General features: G+C 43.2%; 1 protein-coding gene across 2 annotated transcripts in view; it reads right to left on the reverse strand.

The window, feature by feature from the left end:
- The window catches only part of ckap5 (cytoskeleton associated protein 5), a 140,344-nt gene that overhangs the window by 40,179 nt on the left and 73,722 nt on the right, over window positions 1–26,443 (reverse strand). Inside the window, exons 19-29 of one of the 2 annotated variants that reach the window (XM_084335397.1) lie at window positions 23,137–23,320; window positions 19,067–19,245; window positions 18,568–18,742; window positions 16,744–16,857; window positions 15,898–16,026; window positions 11,829–12,023; window positions 8,009–8,132; window positions 6,464–6,555; window positions 5,785–5,886; window positions 2,224–2,346; window positions 276–425 (exon numbers count right to left, since the gene is read on the reverse strand). In XM_084335397.1, the coding sequence (XP_084191523.1) occupies window positions 276–425; window positions 2,224–2,346; window positions 5,785–5,886; window positions 6,464–6,555; window positions 8,009–8,132; window positions 11,829–12,023; window positions 15,898–16,026; window positions 16,744–16,857; window positions 18,568–18,742; window positions 19,067–19,245; window positions 23,137–23,320 (1,567 nt within the window). The remainder of the gene's footprint in view (window positions 1–275; window positions 426–2,223; window positions 2,347–5,784; window positions 5,887–6,463; window positions 6,556–8,008; window positions 8,133–11,828; window positions 12,024–15,897; window positions 16,027–16,743; window positions 16,858–18,567; window positions 18,743–19,066; window positions 19,246–23,136; window positions 23,321–26,443) is intronic. The other variant, XM_084335398.1, reaches the window with a different exon arrangement.

A 26,443-nucleotide genomic window follows, 5' to 3' on the forward strand; every position in this document is an offset into this window, starting at 1 on the left:
ATGAATGTGTATGTATGTGAATTAATGTTGGTGGTGGTCGGAGGGGCCGTAGGCGTTGATTATTCGCCACGCTTCCGTGAGTCTGCCTCAGGGCAGCTCTGGCTGCAATTGTAGCTTACCACCACCGGTATGACTGTGTATGAACGAATAATGGACTCTGTAAGCGCTCTGGGGTCTCTGGGGTGTCACGAAGAGCGCTATATAAATCCAATCCATTATTATTATTATTATATGTTCTGCTCCCAATGCTAAAATAAATCCAAAGCCACCGTTACCTCCATCATGACACCTATGGCCTTCACTTGCCGTTGGAAGTCAAAGTGAAACAGCTCGTCCTGAAACCACCTGGCGAAACACGTGGCCATCTGGGTCTTCAGCTGCTCCACGTACTCGTCCCGGGGGGTCTGGAAGTTCCACTTCAGGATCTAGGAAACGGGACAGGTGGACAGAAGAGAGCCTCTCGGGTCAGCCTGCCATCTAGCGGTTTGTTAGCCTTATTCACGTCACCCCCCCCCCCCCCCCCCCCCCACCATCTTTAACACTTTTCACTTTTCACTACCAAACGGTTAACCCTTTCACTGGACAATACACAGAAGGTTAACCCTTTACCGTTAACCTTCTGTAGTGTGGCAGTGAAAGGGTTAAAAAAAGGAACACGCCAACATGATGGGGAAATGCGTTTACCGTCTTCTCCAGAGTCGACAAGAAGATAAGATACCAATTTCCTCTCAGTAGAAAGCTATCCGGCTGCAAGCTAGCTTAGCACAAATTAATGGAAGCGGATACGCACCGCTAGCCTAGCTGTTGGCCAAAAACACCCCTCCCTTGAGTCTTAACACATCTTGTGCCAAAAACGAGTTTACTCGTTATTGTCCGCCAATCGAATAACGCCAACAACGAGTTTACTCGTTTTTATGATCGTTATTTCCTTTATTCGCTATTGGCATTCATAATTCATCCAGGAAGGCTCCGGGAGCCAGCTGGACCCTGTCTGATATTTCAACGCCTCAATACCACCGCCTGGTGGATTTCGGGCGAGTTGCACTCCAGTCTAAACCGGATGTGGCGCTCTGTGCATCGGGGAAAATCCTCCGGCAGAGATATCTTGTTATGTTGATCAAGACAAACACTTGAGTGCATTTGATCGCTTTCGAGGCGCAATAATCAATATGCTTTCGGCGTTTATTGCGTCATACAAACGGAAAATGGATATAGCAGATCGACATCGAATTGGAATTTATTTTTCACCAGACGCATCGGCCACAGGTAAGAGTAATCTAATGTTAATTCCAGCTCGATTGTCCATTTATTTCATTGCAATCCATCTGCTCAACGTATGATGTCTTACTAAGGAAAGCCGTTACTGACAATCAAGGAATCATAAACGACCCCCCCCCCCTTTCCTTCATGCATGATGGAGCATAATGTATAGCGAGCATATGCACTTGAATTTTTTAATATAGCGTGTATAGGAACGAAACGCCAATCGATTATGTGTAATATGCATCGGGGCCTATAACCCGCGTTCTAGGAATTACTGCTATACACTCCAAAAACATACTTATATTCACGACGGTACTAACATGACAATGTATGAATGGAAAAATATAACATTCCCACATCCGGAACGATAGATACCCGATGTTGAATGGGCCATAGTAATGTCGATATAGCTATAATATTTAAAAAGTTATAGCACTGCAAAGAAGGTGAGCGACTCATAGGATTACAGCACTGGCAGAGAGTGGTATAAGATGGGCAAACTGCATGGCACAGAATGTGTTAAAGCTAGGCTAGCTGGTCCTTATCCGCTTTCATTTATTTGTGCTAAGCTAGGCTAGCTTGCGGCCGGATAGCCTTCTACTGAACGCACAGAAAGGAAATTGGCCTTCCATCTTCTTGTCCGACTCTGGAGAAGACGGTAAAGCACATTTCCCATAATGTTGCAGTGTTCCTTTAAAAGTAGACTCGGTTAGGAAGACGAGGATAAACACTACTATGTTACGACTGCTTCTTCTAGCATCCAAACCAGAAAAACAACCGTCCCCATACGATTCATGCAGGTGACTTGTCTTTAGGTTGTGTACTTATTTACTTAAGTCCCGGCTAAAGACTCATCTCTTCTCCCTGGCCTTTGACCAGAGCTGAGCCTGCCTCAGTAAGTAACCGTAGTTAATACGATAGTCAAGCAGCCCCGAGACACACAGACAAGGTGAGCCTCACCTTGAGCTGCTTCTCCTCTTTGATCCTCTGCTCCTTGGCGCTGGGGATGAGGACGAAGATGGGACCTGATCTATCTTCATCATCCTTCTGGCCTTTAGCTGGAGGCTTCTTACCGGCTGCAGCCTGCAGAGAGAGCCAGACATTACCCACTGGTACAGGTGTGTGTCTGTGTGTGAGTGTGTGTGCGTGCCTCTCTGTGTGTGTGTGTCTCTATCTGTGTGTGTGTGTGTCTCTTTCTCTCTCTCTCTGTGTGTGTGTGTCTCTCTCTCTGTGTGTGTGTGTGTGTGTGTGTGTGTGTGTGTGTGTGTGTGTGTGTGTGTGTGTGTGTGTGTGTGTCTCTCTCTACCCCTCTCTGTGTGTGAATTAGTGGCAGACTAGGGATGCACCGAATATTCGGCCACCGAAAATTATCGGCCGAAAATGGTTAAAAAGCCATTTTCGGCTTTTGGGCAAAAGGGTTTTAGCACCGAAAATATATCACTGAATGTCAAAGAACAGGGTTACGTAACATTCGTAACCTGAAGTGTTGTTGTGATGATGCAATCAAAACGCGGCTACAGACTTTGCGCAACGTGTAACGTGAGCAGCTTGGCAGCTCTTCCTGCGTTCTACAGCCTGTGATAACTAACACCTCTTGGGAGTCGCGCTGTTTCTATGTAAACTCCGCGAGCAACGCATCCAATAAATGCGTCTTTAACATGCTTTATATCCTCGCCATTAGTATATGCCCGTCGCGGTTAAAACCTTTTAAACTAACGTTAGCGTTAAGCTAGCTAACAACGCTTCCGGTCCTCTTTCACTCGTCTCTCGTAAGCTACGTCATCCCCCACTAAGAGTCACAGGAGATGTAGTAAATACAACAGTCCTTCCATAATTCCTTGAATTATGACAGTAGCCACTACAGTAACATCATTAAGTCTGCTATAAGCTATTATCACTCTCATGTGTGTGTCTTTATGCAGATCTTTATGCAGTTTTAAAGCACCTTGGCTTGGTTCTGAATGCACTTTGTTGTAGTTATCCTACAGAGAAAAGAAAATGCACTTGACTTTAATGCACATTGTTGTATGCAAAGAGAAAATGTTTAAATTGTACAGTCTTTCAGCAGTCAGTCTGGAATTAATGTATGCATTCAAAAGTGCTGAATAAATGTTTTATGGGCCCATAATAGTGATTATTAATATTATTTAAGTTAAGTTTTGCCATAATCATGTCTTTTGCCATAATCGGGTAGTTAAAAAAAAAAGAAAAAAAAATACATTATATTTATATGAATCATTTTCGGCCTTTCGGCATTCGGTTTTCGGCCAACTGTTTCCTATTTTCGGTTTCGACCAAGAATTTCCCATTCGGTGCATCCCTATGGCAGACCGATATATCTTTTTGTCTGTTAAAATACAACTTAATAATTACAAATGACACAAAATTGCTGAACTTCAGTTCACAAGTGTTAAATTAAGTTATTAACGAGCTAGCTTAGCTGGTCGATGTGTTTTCTTTTAATGGCCAATATTAGCCTAATATATTGGCAAACTGATATATCGAGCAACAACTATTGTGAATGGACATGTACTGTTATGTGTGTGTGTGTGTGTGTGTGTGTGTGTGTGTGTGTGTGTGTGTGTGTGTGTGTGTGTGTGTGTGTGTGTGTGTGTGTGTGTGTGTGTATATGCATGTGTGTCCTGGTGGACCGAGAAGATGGAGAGAATCCGGTGTTAATTGATGTGTATCAGAATCTGCCAGGAGGAAGAAAACATGCAACACAGATGAAGAAACACACGCATGCAGACGTGAAACGCACATAGGTGGTGTGTAGTTACTGCAGTGTGTAGTTGCTGCAGTGTGTTTATATAGGTGTGTAGTTACTGCAGTGTGTTTATATAGGTGGTGTGTAGTTACATATAGGTGGTGTGTAGTTACTGCAGTGTGTCTGGAAAGCCATCTATTTCCTCCATCCATTCTATGGATGTTTGCATTTTGAACTGATTGAATTTAAAGTGAAATGGATCTCAACCCTGATGTGTCTACAATATTGTGCAAGTCTATCTCCCCTTCTGTGTGGTGTAGTTATCTCACAGTGTGCATTATACATGCTATTTCTACAGTGTTATATCAAATGTTAACGGCTTCATTTGTAAAATGTCAACAGAGCAGACTTCAAAGATTCCATCTGTCCATTGTTCCAGTAGCTCAGTGATTAGTGATTACACAAGACAGGATTAGAAGCAGGCCGGGCCGGGTCAGGCCAAGCCAAGTCGGACAGGACAAAAGCCAGACCGGAGCTGTACCAGGCTAAAAAAGTGTCCGTCACCAAAAGTCTGTCTGGGTCAACATGCAAACAAAGGTTTAACCATTAACAACAGAAAACAACGGTGCTCTTGTATTTCTGATGTTTGCTTCTTCTCTCAGACAGACGCAATGAACTAGCTAGCTAGATGGCCCTAGTGAGTAGTAACAGTGCATTGGAACTAGCTAGCTAGATGGCCCTAGTGAGTAGTAACAGTGCATTGGAACTAGCTAGCTAGATGGCCCTAGTGAGTAGTAACAGTGCATTGGAACTAGCTAGCTAGATGGCCCTAGTGAGTAGTAACAGTGCATTGGAACTAGCTAGCTAGATGGCCCTAGTGAGTAGTAACAGTGCATTGGAACTAGCTAGCTAGATGGCCCTAGTGAGTAGTAACAGTGTATTGGAACTAGCTAGCTAGATGGCCCTAGTGAGTAGTAACAGTGTATTGGAACTAGCTAGCTAGATGGCCCTAGTGAGTAGTAACAGTGTATTGGAACTAGCTAGCTAGATGGCCCTAGTGAGTAGTAACAGTGTATTGGAACTAGCTAGCTAGATGGCCCTAGTGAGTAGTAATACAATGTCTCGAAACTAGCTAGCTAGATGGCCCTAGTGAGTAGTAATACAATGTCTCGAAACTAGCTAGCTAGATGGCCCTAGTGAGTAGTAATACAATGTCTCGAAACTAGCTAGCTATATGGCCCTAGTGAGTAGTAATACAATGTCTCGAAACTAGCTAGCTAGTGAGTAGTAACGGTGTATTGGAACTAGCTAGCTAGATGGCCCTAGTGAGTAGTAATACAATGTCTTGGAACTAGCTAGCTAGATGGCCCTAGTGAGTAGTAACAGTGTATTGGAACTAGCTAGCTAGATGGCCCTAGTGAGTAGTAACAGTGTATTGGAACTAGCTAGCTAGATAGCCCTAGTGAGTAGTAACAGTGTATTGGAACTAGCTAGCTAGATGGCCCTAGTGAGTAGTAACAGTGTATTGGAACTAGCTAGCTAGATGGCCCTAGTGAGTTGTAATACACTGGCTTCTTCAAGCTTTTCTTTTCTTTGCACGTTGTGTTGTGGTTTAAAACCTTTTTTCGTTTTCAGACCCCGGCCAGAACTTCAGCCCACAGGACTCTGGAAGTCAGCCAATGGTTATGCATTCATTAGTATTTCATACCAACAAACATGTGAACTAGACCTTTTTAAGAACTAGTCATTTAGAACACGCCCCCGGCAGGGTTTCTCAGTGGTGACACTTAGTTAGCCTGGCAGCATATAACTACCTGTTGACCTCCAGCGGTAGCCTTCCCTTTAGAGGCCTTTTTACTACTGTCCTTCTCTGCTGGGGGGGAGGGGGGGTCGGGCTCCTCGGGAGGGGAGGGGGGCTGGGGTGGGACGGGTAGGAAACAACGTCACATCACATACACAATGACACGACTGGATGATTGACAACAACCCAAAAACACAAACGGTGTACACGTTCACAACGCAAAATTATGGAAATGTACAAATCAAATAATAGTGTATGTATATACTATAGATAACATTTAGAATAGTCATTTAAAAGAATAAAAAAAAAACATCCAAAGAGCTTTTAGAAAGATGCAGAATAAAAGTATTGATTCATTTAATTTATCATTTAAAAAAAAATTGCAGGTCCCAAATTAATGTTGTTTAAATGTTGCAGGCATGTATCCCCTCCCTGCCTCCCATTTCCCCACATGGAATGCACCTGATTGGATAAGTGACATGATGCTGCTCTAGTGCAACATCTAGTGGCTGAATGTTATCTATAGCAGCTTTAAGTCAAAACAATGTAAAACGCTATGTAAAAAAATGATAGAGCTAAACAAAGATGTATGTACATATGGAGTCAAAATAAAGCTAAATACAGTAGTCTATACATTAATGTAAGTAAAGGCAACACGTCTCCGTGGTAACAGGGACTCCAGACAGACTGACCTTCTTGACAGGGGCTCCTCCTCTGATCTTCTTGGCTTCAGGCTTGGAGTCTGCGGCACCGTAGTCGTCCCCGGCGGGCTGGGCCCTGGAGCCTGGAGCAGAGACAGAGTTAAACCACTTAAAGAGGCTGGAGCCTGGAGCGGAGACAGAGTTAAACCACTTAAAGAGGCTGGGCCCTGGAGCGGAGACAGAGTTAAACCACTTAAAGAGGCTGGGCCCTGGAGCCTGGAGCGGAGACAGAGTTAAACCACTTAAAGAGGCTGGGCCCTGGAGCGGAGACAGAGTTAAACCACTTAAAGAGGCTGGGCCCTGGAGCCTGGAGCGGAGACAGAGTTAAACCACTTAAAGAGGCTGGGCCCTGGAGCCTGGAGCGGAGACAGAGTTAAACCACTTAAAGAGGCTGGGCCCTGGAGCGGAGACAGAGTTAAAACACTTAAAGAGGCTGGGCCCTGGAGCCTGGAGCGGAGACAGAGTTAAAACACTTAAAAGAGGCTGGGCCCTGGAGCCTGGAGCGGAGACAGAGTTAAACCACTTAAAGAGGCTGGGCCCTGGAGCCTGGAGCGGAGACAGAGTTAAACCACTTAAAGAGGCTGGGCCCTGGAGCCTGGAGCGGAGACAGAGTTAAAACACTTAAAGAGGCTGGGCCCTGGAGCCTGGAGCGGAGACAGAGTTAAACCACAGAGTTAAAACACTTAAAGAGGCTCCAGATACAGACAGCACTAACAGAGACAGAGTTAAAACACTTAACTCCAGATACAGACGGCACTAACAGAGACAGTTAAAACACTTAACTCCAGATACAGAAGGCACTAACAGAGACAGAGTTAAAACACTTAACTCCAGATACAGACAGCACTAACAGAGACAGAGTTAAAACACTTAACTCCAGATACAGACGGCACTAACAGAGACAGAGTTAAAACACTTAACTCCAGATACAGACGGCACTAACAGAGACAGAGTTAAAACACTTAACTCCAGATACAGACGGCACTAACAGAGACAGAGTTAAAACACTTAACTCCAGATACAGACAGCACTAACAGAGACAGAGTTAAAACACTTAACTCCAGATACAGAAGGCACTAACAGAGACACAGGGGGAAGAGTTAAAACACTTAAAGAGCGCTTGGTCAGACACTGAGGAGAGGGGCACGGAGACTCACCTCCTCCAGCAGAGCCATTGGTCAGACACTGAGGAGAGGGGGGCGGAGACTCACCTCCTCCAGCAGAGCCATTGGTCAGACACTGAGGAGAGGGGGGCGGAGACTCACCTCCTCCAGCAGAGCCATTGGTCAGACACTGAGGAGATGAGGGCGGAGACTCACCTCCTCCAGCAGAGCCATTGGTCAGACACTGAGGAGAGGGGGGCGGAGACTCACCTCCTCCAGCAGAGCCATTGGTCAGACACTGAGGAGAGGGGGGCAGAGACTCACCTCCTCCATCAGAGCCATTGGTCAGACACTGAGGAGAGGGGGGCAGAGACTCACCTCCCCCAGCAGAGCCATTGGTCAGACACTGAGGAGAGGGGGCAGAGATACTCACCTCCTCCAGCCTTGCCTCCAGCAGAGCCCTTGGTGGCACCAGCTTTACCAGGAGCAGCCGGCTTCTCCGGCATCACGGCTCTGGCCTTGTCCAGCATGGTCACCACCTGGTCCTTAGACGCCGGCTAGAGACACAGATAACAAGAGGCCCGTCATAGAATGTCCTCCATGTTGGCAGAAACAACTACTGCTATAAGATCATTTGGGGGGAAATAACTAATTTGCGATTATTTAGACATATATAGTAGTGTACAGTATAGAATAGTGTATATAGTAGTGTACAGTATATAGTCTCTAGTCTGTGATATGCCCAGATGTAATATACTGCATGTATAGTGATATTATATTCTAGTGGTAGCACCTTGAGCTTGGTAGTAGCCTTGGTCATCCCATATGTAATACACTGCATGTATTATACAGGGTTCCCACAGACATTGGAAAATGAAATTCAAGGACTTTCAAGTACTTTTCCAAGCACTATTTTTCATTTTAAAAGGACATTTAAAAGGATACAATTAACTTTTAAATGCTGTTTTATTATTGAAAGAAAATCGGATCCAATATTTATGGCTTAAACTCAATTTCCGACAATTAGTTACACTTTAGATTAAAAGTATGTATTTCTTGGGGCGCTCCAGTAGCACACCACATAGCATGAATCGCGAAGCGGTCGCCCCGGGTTCGATTCCCCGACCCGGTGGCCATGTGCCGCATGTCTTCCCCTCTTCTCCTCCCGTCCCGTTTCACCCTCTCTCCTCTATCGGCCCTGCGTGGCCAAAAGGTCCTGCGTTGACCAAAAAATCTGAAAATGCTATAAATAAAATCTTTCAAAAAAAATAAAAATAAAAAAAAAACGTATTTCTTGATTCAGAACAATTTCATCATGGATGAACAAAACTTTCAATGCGAATTATGGAGTATAAATAAAGATTGAATGAAAGGTTGATTTGAATTTCAAGGATTTTTTAATCACCTTGTAATCGCCTCTGCTTTTTTTTGTCAAAATTCAATCACTTCAAGGACCTTGAGTGCGAACCCTGATTATAGTGATATTATACAGTGGTGGCACCTTGAGCTTGGTCGTTGCCCTGATCATAGTGATATTATACAGTGGTAGGCCTGTCATGATAACACATTTTGCTTGGCGATTAATTGTCCCAGAAATTATTGCGATAAGTGAGATTATTGCGTTTTTTTGTTTTGAGAAATGCATTTCCCAAAAGTTTTCAATGAATTTTTTCTTTTTTTTTTTACTAATATAATGATAATAGCATAATAATGCAAAGAAACCGTTTCAAAGTGCAATAAACCTTTATTTAACATTGGAAGACATTTTAAATATCCTAAATTACTACCTAACCAATGAGATCTGCGATATGAGGTAGCGTCACAAGCAGAGTAACCTCGTTCCCAGTTTTATCTCCGTGAGAGCAATGATAAAACGAGCAGAGCAATGTGTGTGGCGGGTTGCTAGGTTTACTGTAGGAAGGGGTTTTTACACCCATGTTTTTTTTTTTTTTTTTAAACTTTGACCAGTCAGCTGGTTCTTTTAGCGTTTATCGCTTTTTCATCGCATTCATACTTGGTCAAGTTCGACCGACAGAAGCAGGCTGAAAGGGTTCAGATGGGGGGGAAGACACTCTGGGAAAGGCACGGCTGCCGTCCGGGATTCGAACGCGCTCAGCCCCAGATCCGTGACGAGCACGGTTGTCCACGGCGCTGAAATAGCACTCGCGGTACGTGGTGAGCTACTGGAGCTCCCCCCACCCATGTTTTTTTTTTGCTTCGAAAAGAGGGACATCCTCTCAATATGCAGGACGCAGGACATTAGGTCAAATGGTGGGACAGTACAAGCAAAAGCGGGACACCTGGTCACCCTAACTGTGGCTCGCGTTTGTTTACTGTGGCTCGCGGATTATGTGATGGGCAAGCTACTTGGAAAATGTAGTAAGCTACACTACCAGTTACTCTCGATTTAAATATAGCTCAACTACAACAATAGCTATCCCCAGAGAAATGTACCAAGCTACACTACAAGCAACATGGCAAAAATAGCTAGCTACATCTGCACTACCGTTTTTTTTTTTTTTTTTTTATCAACTTCATGATCAAGTTTCCACCAAACAAATAGGCAGGCAAAAAATGCTCAGTTTGATTGTTTATTATAAAACAAACTGAAACTGGAAACAAGCCCCCTGTCTGGCTTTTTGTGTCATCCTTTTAACATGTACTTGTATTATTAATGTACCTTGCGGTACCATGTACAAAATGTTAATAAAGTATGAGGAAAAAACTGTGGAAACATAATAAATAAAAGGCAGTGAAACAATAATCAAATAAACACCAAAATATATACCATCTCTATTGAAATGGAGACTTTTCAGCACAGGATAAACTAGGGATGGGCAAAAATAATCCAGATCGATTGATCACATGATGTACTCGAGTACTCATGGAGGAAAACGCTGTACAAAATAAAAGTCTTTTCCGGTGTTTTAGACTTTGCTCTTTTATTTTGAAACCCACCGACCGGAGCGGAAGTATTGTTGTTATTATCCTAGCAGAACCTATGAGCGGACAACTTGTCTCGTCCGGTTCTGTGTTTTTGAGCTAATGATGGAACAAATGTTGAGATTGTTGGTGAACAACTAACTTTAGGTTAGTTTTAACGTTAGCTACTAACGTTAGATGCAGCTACTACAGGCAATCAACGATGAGGAGGAAGCGTCAAAGCCGTATATAATAGATTAGCCCTGTGGTGCGTAGGCACGACAGCGCAACTCAAAACGACCTGTTATAATAAATTAATTCATGTTTAATTTGTCCCTGTGTCCAGTCCTTTGACTAGCCCCACCCGTTCATTGCAAACAATGATGCATGTAATTGTATTAACGTTATTGTGTGTTGTAGCTATGTTATACATTGTATTTTGTTGGTTAGCTATTTAGCTAATGTTGATAGCATTGAATAGCATCAACGCTAGATCTTTAATCTTTATTTAGCAGTCCAGTTTCTCCGGGCAGTAGCGAGTAATTACTTGGGTCTAAAAATAGCTACACTACAAAGAATGCTACTTGGTTAAAAGGAGCAACGCTATTTAGAAATGTAGTTAAGCTATGTAGCGTTGCTACTGCCCAACATACGCATGGGGCTCACAGGAGCTCCCGTGCTGTACTCTAGTAATGCCAGCGGCCCGCCTCCCCACACGGAGAGTGACTGACAAGAGGTACTGGTTCCGCCTCATTACAACAAACATGCAAATAGCAATTAATCGCGCCCGTCAAAATCATTGCATTAATTTTAATTATAGGGCGATAAATTGATTTATTGACTATCGCGACAGGCCTATACAGTGGTGGCACCTTGAGCTTGGTCGTTGCCCTGATCATAGTGATATTATACAGTGGTGGCACCTTGAGCTTGGTCGTTGCCCTGATCATAGTGATATTATACAGTGGTGGCACCTTGAGCTTGGTCGTTGCCCTGATCATAGTGATATTATACAGTGGTGGCACCTTGAGCTTGGTCGTTGCCCTGATCATAGTGATATTATACAGTGGTGGCACCTTGAGCTTGGTCGTTGCCCTGATCATAGTGATATTATACAGTGGTCGCACCTTGAGCTTGGTCGTTGCCCTGATCATAGTGATATTATACAGTGGTGGCACCTTGAGCTTGGTCGTTGCCCTGATCATAGTGATATTATACAGTGGTCGCACCTTGAGCTTGGTCGTTGCCCTGATCATAGTGATATTATACAGTGGTGGCACCTTGAGCTTGGTCGTTGCCCTGATCATAGTGATATTATACAGTGGTCGCACCTTGAGCTTGGTCGTTGCCCTGGTCATCTTGTCGAATCCCAGGTGCATCATGAAGGTGGGCAGGGCGTCCTGGGCCTTCTTCCTCACGTCTCCGTTGCGGTCCTCCAGACAGGCGTACAGGTGGGGGACGCAGGACATCAGGTCCGCGGGGGCCGTCCTCAGGGTGGGCAGCTTCTCCGCTAACCAGCCCAGCAGCTGAGGTGGAAAGGGAGGGGATTCATTAAAGACTCAAATCAGATTTCCCCATCTTTTGGCCCATGTAGAATCAAAACAACATGGAATAAGTACGACACTCAGCGGAGTTTACAATGTTCTAATTCCCGGCCCGATGGAATACAATTACGTTGTGGTCTGAAATTAGTTCCCCTCGGAATTTTGCTGGCTTTAAGCTTATAAAATAATATATGAACAACAAAAACGAGAAATCAGGAAATTCATCCTCTGCATTTGACCCATCCTAACAGAGCAGTGGGCAGCAGCACAGTGTGACGCCCAGGGACCAGCTTGGTCAGTGGCAGGATATACCTAGTATGCTCGTCTGTTTAGTGTTGGAGGAAACCCACGCAAACATGGGGGAGAACATCCAAACTCTTCTTGGACCTTCTTGCTGTGAGGCAACAGTGCTAACCACTGCTGGGGTTTGAACCCAGGACCTTCTTGCTGTGAGGCAACAGTGCTAACCCCTGCTGGGGTTTGAACCCAGGACTAGGGCTGCCACGGTATTGATTTTTTTCTTACCGCACAAATTTGCAAAGCCATTCAAACCGCCGCGGTAACAAAAAAAGTTTGAATGCATTTATTTCTGTAGTAGTCTATTCTTTATAGCCTATAGCCTCTAGTCTAAATGTCTATCTTTAGAGAACGACTTTGCAGCAGGAATATTGTTTGGGATTCGGCAAGCACGCATTCGTTATTGAAAGTGAAACACAGGCAACATAGGCTACTGAACACTGTTTATTGACGCTTGCAAGAACACAGAACAAATTCTTCTTGAAACTAAATGTGCATATAACAACAGAAACAGATAGGCCATTACACATTTATAAAGGCTTTGCACTGCAAAGTTAGTAAATACAAATAAATCCTAAAGTGCACATTCGTTGCGCAATTTATTGAATAAAGGCCACTCGTTTAAAAAACTAAAAACAATAACGAAATAATTAGGGCTGACCTTCAAAGCTTTTTTTGGCAATCGAAGCTTCGGGGCCGAGCTTCGATTTTAATTCGAAGCTTAGAGAAAAAAAAATTATAATAATTAATTATAATTTTGAATTTTTTTGTATCTTATGTTGTGGGACTTGTACAGCACTTTGGTAAACGTTGTTGTTTTTAAATGTGCTCTATAAATAAAGTGGATTGGATTCATTAATTAAGTAGCCCCTTTCGACAAGGTTTCACTCGGCTGCGCTGCCTGGGTGCGTGGGGCTGCTCTCACAGCCAACGACATGACATTACATAATTATGTTGCAACCTTCGTCTATCAAGCAAACAATTATATTATATTTAATTTATAATTTATAATTATATCAGACAATGCACCTACAAAAGCAGATGATTACAATTAAATTAGCCAACTTGGTAACACATTAGTCATAGCAGCATAGGCATAGCCTTATTAATGTTTTGTGTGGCGTCGCCGTCGTGTACAACGATACTTACGTTTTTTAGGTGATTTGACAAAGTTGTTGTAGAGTTGTGATATGCCATTTTCTTCTGGCATATCTGGCACTCGGCTTTTTGGGCATTGTCTTTGCATATTTTATGCAAAGACAACACAGATAATCCCCACGTGCTTGTTGTAGAGAGGTGGAGTCGAGGCGCCGCTTACTTTCGTTTCATTGGAATGGAGGCGCAAGATTTTGGAGGCAAAAAATAAAAAATTATTTTTAATTTCTTTTTAACGTCCATTTTTTCCCCCGAAGCTCGTGCCATCGAACGAAGCTTCGAAGTATTTAAGACAGCCCTAGAAATAATACAAGGTCTAATAAATTTAATTAAAAGCCATTTTCGCATTTATTCTCTAAATTTTAGCCGCTCTCAATTTATTCTCTCAATTTTAGCCCATATACGTAAAATACGCATAGCCACTTATAGTTATTCTGAGACGATAATTAATCTATCTGGATAACCAAGGCACAGATTTTGTCGCGGCAGGTAGCGTTTTGTCGGGAAAATGTATATCTATAGACTGGTGTATCCACGAAAAATGGAGCCTTGAATAATTATTATTGCCCATAGATGTAAAATACGCTGTAAAAGTTAAGCTAAAAACGGCGACAAATACGTTCTTTGAGATGAAAATTCATACAGTAACTATTTATTTTGTTAGTGTGTGGCGGCCCGTGCTTTGTTTTAAATCTGATGTGTAGCAGGAACGATGACAGTAGATCAAGCATCTGGGCAAGTATACTTGCCCTGATGCCTCAGTGTGTGTAAAAAGGTCATGGTGCAAGATAAGGATATTATATGCCCTCAGTTATATTTGCCCTATAAATATATATATATGCAGTAATTATAAATATATAAATGTAAATATTATTATAATTATTATTAACGTAAAAATATATATTTAATTAAACTGAAGCATTTCATATAAAAATTTAAATGGCTATATATCACCAGAACTAAGCTTTTTCGGGGCATTTTGAGTTCATCCTGTTCTCTCTGTAGTTTTCTTTTCTTCTGCCAGCTCTGAGAAAACGTGGTGACCAATGTTCGGCACAGACCCATGGCTCGTGCCGTGCGCTCCTTCTCTGATGTCATCGCATTGGTGACCGCCAGGTGAAGATTGTGGCCAAAACAGTTTAGCCATTGCCAGCCCAATTCCCGCACTGCTGCAACAATGTTTGCCCCATTATCGGTAGTAATGCAACACAGTTTGCTCTCATCCAGAGACCACTCTCGGAATGAGCAGCGAAGGGCTTCGGCCAGATATTCCTTTGTATGGCTTTCTGGTGTGAAAACGGTCTCCAAGCACTTTGATTTCAGTTGGGAGTGAGGTACATCGTGAGGCTCATGTAGGGCATCATATTTACACTGGACCACATGTCCGTTGTGACAGAAAAATGGTCCACTTCTTTTATCTCTGCTATGATTTCGTTTCTTACTTTAAAGTAAAAATTTTTGGACCTTCTTGCTGTGAGGTAACAGTGCTAACCACTGATGGGGTTTGAACCCAGGACCTTCTTGCTGTGAGGTAACAGTGCTAACTAGGGATGTCCCGATCCGATCACGTGATTTTCAGAAGATTTTTATTCAACAAACATGACCATGTTCATGTCTTAAACTCATACTGAGGCCTTAGTTTTGGTTTTAAATTGCATATCATTCATTTATTTATTGTCACACAGAGCAGAAGAATTTTGCCAAAACAAACCAATAGTATCCAGCTGCACAACGGCAGACCAGCCACACTCTCAGACCCAAACGCATTTCCTTTGATTTAATTATACATCAAATGATTTATGTCAAGGATTGCAATGCCTCGCTTGAATGAAGTTAACTTTTCACCTGGATAACGTCAACATTCAGGGTGATGTGAGAAATTGGGATGGGAAAAAAAATATATATATTATATATATATATATATATATATATATATATATATATATATATATATATATATATATATATATATATATATTAAAAAAAAATATCGGATCGGGAAAGATCGGTATCGGTAGATACTCAAAATCAATCACATGATCAGGAGCAAAAGAATTTGATCGGGACATCCCTAGTGCTAACCACTGCTGGGGTTTGAACCCAGGACCTTCTTGCTGTGAGGTAACAGTGCTAAACACTGCTGGGGTTTGAACCCAGGACCTTCTTGCTGTGAGGTAACAGTGCTAAACACTGCTGGGGTTTGAACCCAGGACCTTCTTGCTGTGAGGCAACAGTGCTAACCACTGCTGGGGTAAAGGACCTTCTTGCTGTGAGGTAACAGTGCTAACCACTACACCACTGTGCTGCCCAACAGAGGGAAAATGTTTAGTGAATTTTGGAATCCAACATCCACAGTGACTGCTGGATCAAATGTGAAGTTTCTTGCTGTGTGTAAGTGTGTTACCTCCTGTCGTAGGAAGGGGTTTTCTCTCTTCAGCTCTTCTGATAGGTCTTCACCCTCTAGCCAATCCTTCATCCCTGTCTGCTCCACCCACGCTTGCAGTGTTGCCATGGCAGCAGCCCTCACATTGGCCTATGAGACAAGATGAGGGAGAAGTCAATGTTGCCTACAAGATGATGTTAAATGTGACTGGACGTGACCAAACCCGACTTGTGGCGGCGAGATACAAGCATCAGAAAACGCAAAAATGTCTTGCACTGTCTGCGTGTGTTATTCATGCATTAAGCAGGTACTTAGCGAGGTGTTGAAACACACACAAGGATAGCTCTCCTTTCTTAATAGCAGAGAGGACGAAATGTTAATACACTTATCTTAACGTTATAAGTTATAGCAACTTAACTTGTGACAAACACCAGTGTCTATATTACGCGTGACGCACTGACTCCGAAAATACCTTCATCATAAAACACGAGTCAGGTTGTTTTGTCATTAAAACACATTTAGAATGTCACAAATTTTATGAGCGAACGAATTTCGTTTGAGTGGATTTATTGCAACCTAATGCCATAAGAAAGTAAATTCATTCAATAGGGAAAACTCAAAGAAAATAACATCATCACTGGGGCATGTCATAGAAGACAGTGTAATGGCATAGAGTTGCACTTACATAGCAGGGAAATAATATAATATAATGTCTATATATTTTTTTTTAAAGATTACATGCTTTACAAGAAAAAGGGCTCTTTTGCAGAGAGGTTGCTGTCTGACAACATTACATTATAACTTTAACACACACATTTTGATGATGCATAACAGCTGTAGGTGTATTACAGTGTATTGTATGTTTACCTTGCTGTCTCCCAGTACAGTAATAATAGGCATCCCCAGTGCTTTAACATGTTGTCTGAGTCCAGGGCCTGTTGCCGTGGCGATCTGCTGCAGGATGGATAACGTCTGCTGCACCTGTAGGGAGACATGGAGATCAATATCAGACACACCATCCAACCTTTATTTAACAAGAGATCAACCTGAGACACACCATCCAACCTTTATTTAAGCAGAGATCAACCTGAGACACACCATCCAACCTTTATTTAAGCAGAGATCGACCGGAGACACACCATCCAACCTTTATTTAACCAGATTGACCGGAGACACACCATCCAACCTTTATTTAACCAGAGATCGACCGGAGACACACCATCCAACCATTATTTAACCAGAGATCAACCTGAGACACACCATCCAACCTTTATTTAACCAGAGATTGACCGGAGACACACCATCCAACCTTTATTTAACCAGAGATCGACCGGAGACACACCATCCAACCTTTATTTAACCAGAGATCAACCTGAGACACACCATCCAACCTTTATTTAACCAGAGATCAACCTGGTACACACCGTCCAACCTTTATTTAAGCAGAGATCCATCTGAGACACAAGTTTCTTTAATAGTTGTCATACAGAAGTACAGAATACTTTCATACAAAATGCTTCTTACTGTTACGCTCCAGAGACTGTGCTAGACAAGATAGTATCAAATAACATAGTATAGCATGTAATTTAGAAGTAGAAAATGAGGTCACAGTGTTCAGTATAGACATATGTACAATGTTCGATGCAGAATAGACGTAACTGAGTTACCATATAATATACAATACTATGCAGTGTACTAATGTACAATACTATATAGTGCAAAGCAGAAATGGGATGAGGTACAATTTAGGTACAATTTACAGTAAGGTGTACGAGTTGTAGTGCAATCCTTCATCAATAAATATAAAGTGTGGGGAGTGGGTGCTACAGTGTGTTTGTTTAAAGTGAGTATGTGCTATAAAGTGTGTGGAGTGGGTGCTACAGTGTGTTTGTTTAAAGTGAGTGTGTGCGTGTGGATGTGTGTGCTATGTGCGTTTGATGGTTGTTGTTGTGTAGTGTTCATTGTTCGTTTAGCAGCCTGATGGCCTGGGGATAGAAGCTTCTTCTGAGTCTTTCTGTGCTCGCCTTGAGACTCCGGTATCGCTTGCCTGACCGCAGCAGTTCAAAGAGGCAGTTGTTCGGGTGACTGGAGTCTTTAATGATTCTCTTAGCCTTGCCCCTGCACCGCTTGTTGTAAATGTTCTGGAGGGTGGGGAGCCCCCCTCCAATTGTGCGTTCGGCTGAACGTGTCACTCAAAACAAATAGTGCAAGGAATAGCAATGCATGTCCCCTTTAAATGTCCTTTTTACACAAACATCCTTTTTCTCTATCTTTCCGTCACTCCCTTCTTCCTTTTCCACCTCCTTTCCTCTCTCCTTCCTACCTTTACAAACTCTGCCTCCTTTCATTCTTTCCTCTCTCTCCCCCCTCTCTCTCTCTCCTTCCTACCTTTTCAAACTCTGCCTCCTTTCATCCTTTCCTCTCCCTCCTACCTTTTCAAACTCTGCCTCCTTTCATCCTTTCCTCTCCCTCCTACCTTTTCAAACTCTGCCTCCTTTCATCCTTTCCTTTCCTTCCCCCTAGTTTGTCCCTCTCTTCGGTTAAGCGCCTTGGGTTTCCTGAAAGCCGCTATAGAAATCTAAGAAATTATTATTATTATGCATTCGCACCATCTTAAAGTCTATAGCCTGTTGGTCCAGCGACCAGAGAGACCAGACGTCCGTATGCTCTACTACCGCACAGGTTTCTTACCAGGATCTTGTTGGAGTCGTTGAGCCGTCCCTTCAGCGCCAGAGGGAGCTCCCCCAGGGTGGCGGTGATGAACTTGGCCTCGGAGATGATGGCTGCCACCTCGTCCAGACCCTCCTTACGGATCTTCCAGTTCTTATCCCCGATCTTAGACACCAGATCTGATGTGATCTTATCACTGAGGGGGAGGAAGAGGGAGGGAGAGGAGAAGAGAGGAGGGAAGAGGGGAGAATGAAAGGAGATCAACAGAATACGTCTCTCTGTGTCATCTTTACCAATTCATTGTCTATTCAGATACCCGAAAACGTTATCCTCGAAAGCCAAAGTCTTGCAGTCACAGCTCAAATATAGAAAACTATGGAGCAGCTTCAGACTTTATACCAGATGATCACAGACTCTAGTTTTTCTGGATTAGGGAGAGAGCGGTTTGTTTCACCAATATCTAAGACCATACAAACATCCCGTCCTGATGACAGCTTTAGTGCACAGAGCTCTGACTGACCTGATATCAGTCCTGGGAAGGAGATCCATGATGTCATGTCCTCCTCCTCCTCCTCCTCCTCCTCCGTCCTCCTCCTGCTCCTCCCCGTCATCACCGTCCTCCTCTGCCCCCCCTCCTCCTCCTCCGCCTCCTCCCTTCTTGGTGCCTCTGAACGCTACAGGGGGCGTCTGGCCCTGCATCTGGGGGTGACGAGAGGGAGATACACGTCATGTCACCAGGTGCTGATCCTCTCCGGGACAAGAAGAAACAAGTGGACGCTCTTTCACTGAAGATGCAAGAAAATATCTAATCTTGATCCTGAAACTTGTCCCAAAAGGCCTATGCCTTTTTTCAAAAAGAGTCGTTCACCCAAAATATAAAAACATAACATATTATTAGTGCTAGTATCTACCCATCCAGATAGTCCCGGTGTGATATGGTGCTATCTACCCATCCAGATAGTCCCGGTGTGATATGGTGCTATCTACCCATCCAGATAGTCCCAGTGTGATATGGAGTGCTATCTACCCATTCATTTAGTCCCGGTGTGATATGGAGTTTTATCAGTTTATCAGGGGATGCAAATACCTTATTAGGTGAATTTGCCCTTTAAACCATCTTTCTTTACAGGAGAACTATCAGTGATTCAGCTATAATCAATATGTCATCTAGAATGTTCTATTATGACAGCACCACAAACGTTCTAGAAGGTTATATGTTCTAGAATGTGCTATTATGACATTACCACAAACGTTCTAGAAGGTTCCATGTTCTAGAATGTTCTATTATGACATCATACTGTGAGTAAGCATTTATCCTTTAATTCCCCCTTCTTTTAGGAGAATATCCGTACCCATATATCAAGTTAAATCAAATACAATACAATATCAAAATAACACAAGGTGAACAGGGTCGACGCCCTTGGAAGTCATTGTAGTCTCGTTCAGTTCAATCCTACCGGACTGTTGGTGTAACGAGAGTTGAGCATCAGGGGTATTCACATCAGGCTGGCATTAGCCTCGAGTTATATCAAATGTTCCGGGGTTGGCTCGCCATCGGGTATCGGTCCGGCACACCACCTCATCCCGCGTGGGCGAAGATGTTCCGGAACGTTCTATTATGACATCATACGGTGACATCACAAAGGTTCCAGAACCTTCCATCATGACATCATCCGCTGGTTCTAGAATGTTTTACGTTCTAGAAAGTTCTTACCTAATAGCATTAACTATTTATGTCCCTATGATAGTTATGATAGTTATGAATCTGAACCCTGGGTTACAATGGCACTCTGGGTAAGAAACTTATCTGGATGGATAGATGGCACTCTGGGTAAGAAATTATCTGGATGGATAGATGGCACTCTGGGTAAGAAACTATCTGGATGGATAGATGGCACTCTGGGTAGGAAACTATCTGGATGGATAGATGGCACTCTGGGTAAGAAATTATCTGGATGGATAGATGGCACTCTGGGTAAGAAACTATCTGGATGGATAGATGGCACTCTGGGTAAGAAACGATCTGGATGGATAGATGGCACTCTGGGTAAGAAACTATCTGGATGGATAGATGGCACTCTGGGTAAGAAACTATCTGGATGGATAGATGGCACTCTGGGTAAGAGGTTAGCCGGACATGTCAGACCCAAGGAACGTATGCAAGCTAGCTCCACAGGGACTGAAAGATAAACCAATAGCTTGCAGACGGAATGTGTTGGTGTCTCGTCTTTCATGCCGGGGGACGGGATTCCTTGGCGATACGATCACAGTGCGGAAGAAAGACTCCCCTCTCTGCACCAGCAGCAAGACTGAAGCGGTGGTGTAGTGGTTAACACTGTCGCCTCACAGCTAGAAGGTGCTGGGTTCCATAATAATAATAAGATAAACCCAATGGAAAAACATGCAGAACAGATCGCCAACGCTGTCACGTCCCTGACGAAGACGGACAGGAGCACTTTGATTGGTCCCCGGGTGCGGTCCACGCCGCAGCCCATGTCTGCTCCTGGCTGCCCTTGAGGGGGGGGGGGGGGGATGACGCGATGGGAAAAGTGCAGAGACATTTCATCGGCGACTGAGTGCATGTGTGTGTTCCTGTGGGTTGCCCATCTCGCATGTGTGTGACAATTAAAGACTTCTTAAAACAGCTCATGCCTGAAGGCTATTCTAGACCTATAATATAAAATGGCCCCATCTGATGGCACACTGACAGCCCGTTGCCTTGGTAACACACAGATAAATATAGAAATAGTATTTATCCTGTACTTGAATGTAATAACAGCACCAGAAATTCACTGCGGCCTGAGAAACAAGACACCATCATATCACGGTGGTTAGTCAAATTGACAACCATTTTCACTGGCAAGCTATTTGTTTATTTCTAAATGTGCCTCTTTCAGACCTCATGGAGAGAGAGTCATGTACGTTCCATGGGTCTGGCGTTGACAGGCTGGGTCAGAGGAAAAACACCTTCTGTATTTTGGGTGAACTTACTTTTTAAAGTAAAAATTTCCTTTTTACACAAACATCCTTTTCCTCTCTTTCATCACTCCCTTCTTCCTTTTCCACCTCTGCTTCATTTCCTCTCCTTCCTACCTTTACCAACTCTGCCTCCTTTCATCCTTACCTCTCTCTCTCCTTCCTACCGTTTCAAACTCTGCCTCCTTTCATCCTTTCCCCTCTCCTTCCTACCTTTACAATGTCTGCCCCCTTTCCTCTCTTTCTCTCCTTCATACCTTTTCAAACTCTACCTCAAGTCAAGTCAAGAGTTTTATTTGTCACGGCATACAAGTATACAGTGAAATGCGGGGGGTCTTGCCCGCAACGATTGTGCAATAATACAATAATAAGAATAGGATGAGAATAAGACATTTGTGCAATAATACAAGTAATAAGAATAAGACATAATAGGTATATGTACATAAAGTTTACAAAAAGCATGGTAAAGACATGCTAAGGTCCTGCTACGGATGAGGCACTGGGTCTTATGTACACTACTATACAATGCTATACTATACAATCTACAGTTATACTATGTGTCTTTATGCTAGCTTGCTATATCCATCTGTTTACTATACGAGAACCACTCCCGTTCTTGTTTTTAAAGTGACCTTTCATTGTGTAAAGTGACCGTTGAGTGTGAGCGTGTGCAGCATGTGTGTGTGTGTGTGTGTGTGTGTGTGTGTGTGTGTGTGTGTGTGTGTGTGTGTGTGTTTGTGCTAAAGTGACTGCTAGTGTGTGAGCGTATACAGTGTGTGTGTTGTGTGTGTGCTCATGTGTGCTTGTGTGTGGAGAGTTCAGTGTTCAAGACTCTGATGGCCTGGGGGAAGAAGCTGAGCCGAAGTCTCTCTGTCCTAGTTGCTGGTGTTCGCAGGCGTTTGCCTGACTGCAGCAGCTTGAACAGGCTGTTGTTGGGGTGGTGAGGGACTTTCATTATTCTGCAGGCTCTGGATTTGCACCTCTTGTTGTATAGGACCTGCAGGGGTGGTAGTGCAATACCCGTAGTACACTCAGCTGAGCGCACCACTCTCTGTAGGGCCTTCTTGTTCTGTGCCGTGCTTGTTTCCATACCAGGCAGTGATGTTTCCTGACCTCCTTTCATCCTTTCCTCTCTCTCTCCTTCCTACCTTTTCAAACTCTACCTCCTTTCATCCTTTCCTCTCTCTCTCCTTCCTACCTTTTCAAACTCTATCTCCTTTCATCCTTTCCTCTCTCGCTCCTTCCTACCTTTTCAAACTATACCTCCTTTCATCCGTTCCTCTCGCTCTCTCCTTCCTACCTTTACAAACTGCCTCCTTTCATCTCTCCTTCCTACCTTTTCAAACTGCCTCCTTTCATCCTTTCCTCTCTCCTTCCTACCTTTTCAAACTCTGCATCCTTTCATCATTTCCTCTCTCCTTCCTACCTTGTCAAACTGCCTCCTTTCATCCTTTCCTCTCTCTCCTTCCTACCTTTTCAAACTCTGCCTCCTTTCCTCTCTCTCTCCTTCCTAACTTTTCAAACTCTGCCTCCTTTCATTCTTTCCTCTCGCTCTCCTTCTTCCCTTTTCAAACTCTGCCTCCTTTCATCCGTTCCTCTCTCTCTCCTTCCTACCTTTTCAAACTCTGCGTCTATCTGCGTGAGGAGGGCCGGCTTCTCGTCCTCGAAGAACATGCGCAGCGGCGCTCCCATGTAGAGGAACATGATGCCCAGCAGGGTGATGGCCGCCGTGCGCACGGCCGGGTTGGTGGCTCCCAGAGCCGTCTTCACGTTGTTGATGAAGCCCTTCACGTTGATGCTGCAGAGAGGGGAGAAGGAGAGGAGTGAGCAGAGGAAGAGGAGGAGTGAGCAGAGGGGATGAGGAGGAGGAGAGGAGGAGGAGGAGGAGTGAGCAGAGAGGGGAGGAGGAGGAGTGAGCAGAGAGGGGAGGAGGAGGAGGAGTGAGCAGAGAGGGGAGGAGGAGGAGTGTCTACTAAACACTATGGCTACTAAACACTGTACTAAACACTACTAAACACTGTCTACTAAACACAGTCTACTAAACACTGTCTACTAAGCACTGTCTACTAAACACTGTACTAAGCACTGTCTACTAAACACAGTCTACTAAACACAGTCTACTAAACACAGTCTACTAAACACTGTCTACTAAGCACTGTCTACTAAACACTGTACTAAGCACTGTCTACTAAACACAGTCTACTAAACACAGTCTACTAAACACAGTCTACTAAACACAGTCTACTAAACACAGTCTACTAAACACTGTCTACTAAACACTGTCTACTAAACACAGTCTACTAAACACAGTCTACTAAACACAGTCTACTAAACACTGTACTAAGCACTGTCTACTAAACACAGTCTACTAAACACAGTCTACTAAACACTGTCTACTAAGCACTGTCTACTAAACACTGTACTAAGCACTGTCTACTAAACACAGTCTACTAAACACAGTCTACTAAACACAGTCTACTAAACACAGTCTACTAAACACTGTCTACTAAGCACTGTCTACTAAACACTACTAAACACTGTCTACTAAACACAGTCTACTAAGCACTGTCTACTAAACACTGTCTACTAAACACTGTCTACTAAGCACTGTCTACTAAACACTGTACTAAGCACTGTCTACTAAACACAGTCTACTAAACACAGTCTACTAAACACAGTCTACTAAACACTGTCTACTAAGCACTGTCTACTAAACACTGTACTAAGCACTGTCTACTAAACACAGTCTACTAAACACAGTCTACTAAACACAGTCTACTAAACACAGTCTACTAAACACAGTCTACTAAACACTGTCTACTAAACACTGTCTACTAAACACAGTCTACTAAACACAGTCTACTAAACACAGTCTACTAAACACTGTACTAAGCACTGTCTACTAAACACAGTCTACTAAACACAGTCTACTAAACACTGTCTACTAAGCACTGTCTACTAAACACTGTACTAAGCACTGTCTACTAAACACAGTCTACTAAACACAGTCTACTAAACACAGTCTACTAAACACAGTCTACTAAACACTGTCTACTAAGCACTGTCTACTAAACACTGTACTAAACACTGTCTACTAAACACAGTCTACTAAACACAGTCTACTAAACACAGTCTACTAAACACAGTCTACTAAACACTGTCTACTAAGCACTGTCTACTAAACACTGTACTAAGCACTGTCTACTAAACACTGTCTACTAAACACTGTACTAAGCACTGTCTACTAAACACTGTACTAAGCACTGTCTACTAAACACTGTTTACTAAACACTGTACTAAGCACTGTCTACTAAACACTGTACTAAGCACTGTCTACTAAACACTGTTTACTAAACACTGTACTAAGCACAGTCTACTAAACACTGTACTAAACACTGTCTACTAAACACTGTACTAAACACTGTCTACTAAACACTGTACTAAACACTGTCTACTAAATACTCTACTAAACACTGTACTAAACACTGTCTACTAAAGACTGTACTAAACACTGTACTAAACACTGTCTACTAAACACTGTACTAAACACTGTACTAAGCACTATCTACTAGGGCTGTCGCAATAACCGCATCACCGCAATCCCGCAGTGTGTCAAGTGACCCGCGGGATGTAGAACAGACAACCGCGGGTAAAATAAAAAGGGGCGTGATCATTTTAAACTTAATTTAATGACGAGGCGTCCGTTTTCCAGTAGCATGAGCTAACTTCACGTTTCCATACAGTTTACAACTCACAGATGAAATCAGGATTTATTTTCATATCCGGGACTCGAGCCCCCAATGTATAGCTTTTCCTGTATTAATCTGAACCGCAGTAGAGTACAGGGGAGTACACTCTAGGGCCAAAGTGCCGGTCATGTAACGTGCTTGTTATAACTAGTCCAGTTAGCTACTGTATATGCTAGCTACGTTGGTGTGGTCCAGTTAGCTACTGTATATGCTAGCTACGTTGGCGTGATCCACTTAGCTACTGTATATGCTAGCTACGTTGGTGTGGTCCAGTTAGCTACTGTATATGTTAGCTACGTGGCGTGGTCCAGTTAGCTACTGTATATGTTAGCTACGTTGGCGTGGTCCATTTAGCTACTGTATATGCTAGCTACGTTGGTGTGGTCCCGAGTGTGGCGGAGAGAGGCAGCACTTAGCTGACTGCATTGCAGTCACGAAAGGGGCTAGGCAGCACTTTGTGATATTTAACTAGCTATGTATGTGCATTCACATTCACTAACGTTAAAATAGTGTTATATTAACGTTAAATGTTTGCTCAAATAACGTTAGTTTTAAGTAAGGAGAAGGGCATATATCCCACAACGCATCGCTCTTAAAGGAGCAGGCAACACCCTAATCTACTGTTATCACATTTCAGAACGTTGAGGGACAAATGGATAGATTTTATCAAACATGTTTAAAATAGTTTCGGGACTCCTACGACCTTAGAAATTTTTTCTAAATCACGATCGTGGGTAAACTCGCATGTCTTAATAATAATAAAAATATATACAGGTATAAAAAATAATAATAATGATGATATTTTTTTAATAGAAGTTAAGCATCCCGCGGTGATTAGCCACACACACAACCGCGGTGAGAAAATGTCATACCGCGACAGCCCTACTGTTTACTAAACACTGTACTAAACACTGTCTACTAAACACAGTCTACTAAACACTGTCTACTAAACACTGTCTACTAAACACTGTCTACTAAACACTGTACTAAACACTGTCTACTAAACACTGTACTAAACACTGTCTACTAAACACAGTCTACTAAACACTGTCTACTAAACACTAACACTGACTGTAATTCTGTCTACTAAATACTGATGAGGTTTGTTACCCAGTGATCCAGGTATGGTGTGTGAGATGTTACCCAGTGATCCAGGTATGGTGTGTGAGATG

The sequence above is a fragment of the Notolepis coatsorum genome (assembly GCF_963971535.1).
Source record: "Notolepis coatsorum genome assembly, chromosome: 18".
NCBI lineage: Eukaryota > Metazoa > Chordata > Actinopteri > Aulopiformes > Paralepididae > Notolepis > Notolepis coatsorum.